Source organism: Cynara cardunculus (assembly GCF_001531365.2).
Source record: "Cynara cardunculus var. scolymus isolate 2C chromosome LG 2, CcrdV1, whole genome shotgun sequence".
Classification (NCBI taxonomy): Eukaryota; Viridiplantae; Streptophyta; class Magnoliopsida; order Asterales; family Asteraceae; genus Cynara; species Cynara cardunculus.
In genome coordinates, this window is record NC_037529.1 from 69,552,205 (window position 1) to 69,555,825 (window position 3,621).

The window sequence follows — 3,621 nt, forward strand, 5'->3', positions numbered from 1 at the left end:
AAGCGGGAGATCTAAAACGTCGTTTTATAGCTTTTTTCAGTTCGAACGCCAATACGACACCGTTTGTTGCTAGTGGGCTGGTTGTGAAACCTCCTTTTGTGGGTTCAATTTGGACTCAATTGGAATATGGAAATGACTATTCCCTTGTCGCCACAACCGGTCCCAAGATTTCTCATAACCGGCTATAATCGGTTCCGGTTTTGTTGGAAAAAGTTGAGCCCGATCAAGCTTTATTGTAATCGGTTATGGGCTGTCGATCCCGGTCTCAATCGGTCTCGGTCATTAAAAAAAAAAATTATTTTTTTATTTTTTTAATGATATATATTTTAATACATTATAAAATTTGTAATTGGGTCATTCAAATACACTTTAAAACTGCATTTTATTATAATTAAAATTACATTGTCTCACAAAATATAGCGAGAAACCGATAATTGTGAACGTTTTTTTGCGATTTTTTTCGAATCGAGAACTTGGTATGTAAATCTTTCGACCAAGACACTTATATATAGTGTTTAAAAAGCAAAAAGAAATACAAAAAAGGGGGCCACAAAACAACTACATTTTTTCTAAAAAATAGTTACATTTTTTAAAAATAGGGCCGGGCCGGGCCATAACCGGTCCCGGTCCCGCGAAACACCCCAAATCCATAACCGGTCCCAAATTTCGGTCCTATAACCGGTCCTTGCCTGTGCCCGGCCGGTTTGGCCATCACTACTATTCCCGCTACAGATGGCCAAATGGGCCACATCCGGCTCGGCTTGGGACCGCGAAGACCGAGATCGGGACCGACTTATGATCGTTCTGACCCGGGACCGATTGGGACCGGTTTGGGACCACCGGTTGAGGACTGGTTATGATTTTCGTTCAAAAAATAAGGTATGGATCGATTATAGGCCCGGCCTGGGACCGGTCCGATTTTTTTCAAAAAAATATATTTTTAAATGCATTTCTAGCATTCTAAGTGTATTTGATTGAAAATCAAATTACAAATTTACAATAAAAACATATTTTTAAGTATATTTGATTGAAATCAATGTAATTTTTAAGTGTATTTGATTGAAAACCAATTATAAAACGTATTTTTTAAGTGTATTTGATTGACCTAATTAAATATTTTCAAATGTATTGGAATAACATTAAAGTATTTTTCAAATTTTATCAAAAAAAATTATAAATATATATAAAAAGATTTTTTTTTTAATACCGGGATCGGACCTGGTTACCGTAACCGGTTACAAGTTTCCTTAACCGGACCTTTGTATTTTTTATGGGACTGGGACCGGTCCAAATTGTTACTGTTTGACCCAGTTTGGGACCAGATTTTGTCAATCGCTAATTCCCGCTGCACTTGGTACAGTATCAAGTTTTTTTCTTTAATTAATATATAAAATCTTATATTGTGTATGAACTAGTTATAATATTATGTGTCAATTAACTAAATTGGTATGTATTAATCTTATGTGATATATTAACCAACTGTATTTGGTATCAATTTAATTCGTACCAGCATTTTTAGTTTCATACAGATTGATACTGGTTTTCTACCAACTTCAATTTATATATATATAAAACAATTAAAAGGGGTGGAATTGGTATGTTACTAGGTTATTTTTTTCCTGTGATATTTTGTGTCAACCAATTTTGATTGGTATGTAAAAGCTTATATCGTGTACCAATCAATTGTATTTGGTATCGATTTAATTGGTACCGATATTTTTCAGTTGGTACATGTTGATCTTGATTTTGTACCAAATTCAAGTTAAATCAACGAAAACTTGTTATTTGTTTAAAGAGTGACATTTTGAGTTTTCAGGTAACACTTGTGATGAACTCGAAGCAACCCAATGTCTAATCGAGTTGTAAAATTTTCAAATCATATGTATTGGGTTGATATTTAGTTATTATTATTTGAATCCGACCCAATCCGATGAACCCGATACCCTTTTATTTTTTGGATTTAATATGGTTGTTGAATTTATATTAACATATACATTAGACGAATACACTATACACATATTTTCAATCTATTCACATTTCTATATAACTCATTCGTATATTTGTTCAGTAATTGTAAACATATATATATAAATTGAGAAAAGTAATTGAATTTGATATACGTGAGAAGTATGGATAAATTGTATCAAATGATTGATAATGAAAAAGAAAATTATAAGTAGAGAAATAACATATTTAAGGTTAGAATAATATTTCAATGTACCAAAGTATTAACACGACTAACCCGTGCGGTTTGGGTTGGGTTGAGTTGTTCAAATGTCTTCAACTCGATCAATCTAACTCATGAGCACCCCTAAAAATAATAAAACTTGCAAATATTAAATGTTCAGACAAAATATGTAAAGTAAATGTTTAATACTCATTACAAATAAATTAATAACCAGTTAAATAAGTCAGTACCATGTTAATAATATCGTATGTAACTTCCAATATCATATACCAACCAAGTTTACATACTTTGTACTGTATTACCAAACCGATTGTAACAAAAATTAATGCAGGAATCAAATATATAAATATATCGCAAATTGTAAGAACGAAAGTTATAACTTCTAAACTATAGGGACTAAAATCATAATTTAGTCGAAATTAAATAAAGAGACGTGGCAGCTTGGAAATTAGCCACGTAGGATGAGTTGGAAATCGAAATTCTCATCACCCACGTGAAAAAGTCAAATGCAAAAATCATGTATCAACCAATAGTCAAACACTTGCCACCTGTTCATCAATCAGAATACCCACGTCACCACCCATTTACACGTGGTGTACCACGTGCCCATAATATATTTCCAACATAAATGCACCTATAAACGCCAAACAATGGTCATTATCCAAACCACAAGAAGATGGGTACACTCGAAACGAGATTGGACACGGCGGATCCACGGCGGAGCGACCAAATCACCGGCAAGACGATGCTATTCTCAGCCTTAGTCGCCATCGCCGTCGCCGGACCACTTATCGTCTTGATGGCCATCAGTTTCTGTGCAACGATGATACTGTTTTTAGTCACTGCTCCACTTTTCGTTATCTTCAGCCCTCTGCTGCTGGCTGCCGGCTTTGTGGTTGCGGCGGCGATGGTGGGGCTCGGAATGGCGGCTGTGATGGCAATAGCGGGGCTTGCGGCGTTGAGATGGGTTTTCCTGTCATTTAATGGCGACGCCGGGAAGGTGATTAGAGACAAGGTGGTGGAATTGGGGGAGAGAATTAAATATGCCGGAAACGGTTGGGTTAGTCACTTGAATCAGAAGGTGCAGAGTTCGCCGGAAAATTGGTCGGCACGCCGGAGCTTAATAGTGAAGTAATATGCATGTATATTCAAGTTCCACGTGTTTTGTTTCTGGGGTTTCTCTTGGTTTAATCAAAGAACGTGACATCTTGTTTTTGTTAATTTACAGAAAAAAGTAAAAAACGTATAGGCGTTTTTCGGGTAGATCGTGAATAACGTACTTTAACTTGATTCTTATTTTGAGTAATATAATTTTTAAACTTCCATTTTAGCATCTAAGTTGTAAATTTTTAAATATATAAGTATTCAGATAACCGGTTGAAGTATTAACCGGTTATATGTTGATGTAACGAATGATTGGATGTAATTGGGTT

The 3,621-nt window shown here is 35.1% G+C and overlaps 1 protein-coding gene across 1 annotated transcript; it reads left to right on the forward strand.

The window, feature by feature from the left end:
* Positions 1-2,864: 2,864 nt before the first annotated feature.
* LOC112506393 (oleosin) lies at positions 2,865-3,323 on the forward strand. Its single transcript, XM_025110397.1, has one exon. It carries the CDS (start codon positions 2,865-2,867, stop codon positions 3,321-3,323), a length of 459 nt encoding a protein of 152 aa, XP_024966165.1.
* Positions 3,324-3,621: the final 298 nt, after the last annotated feature.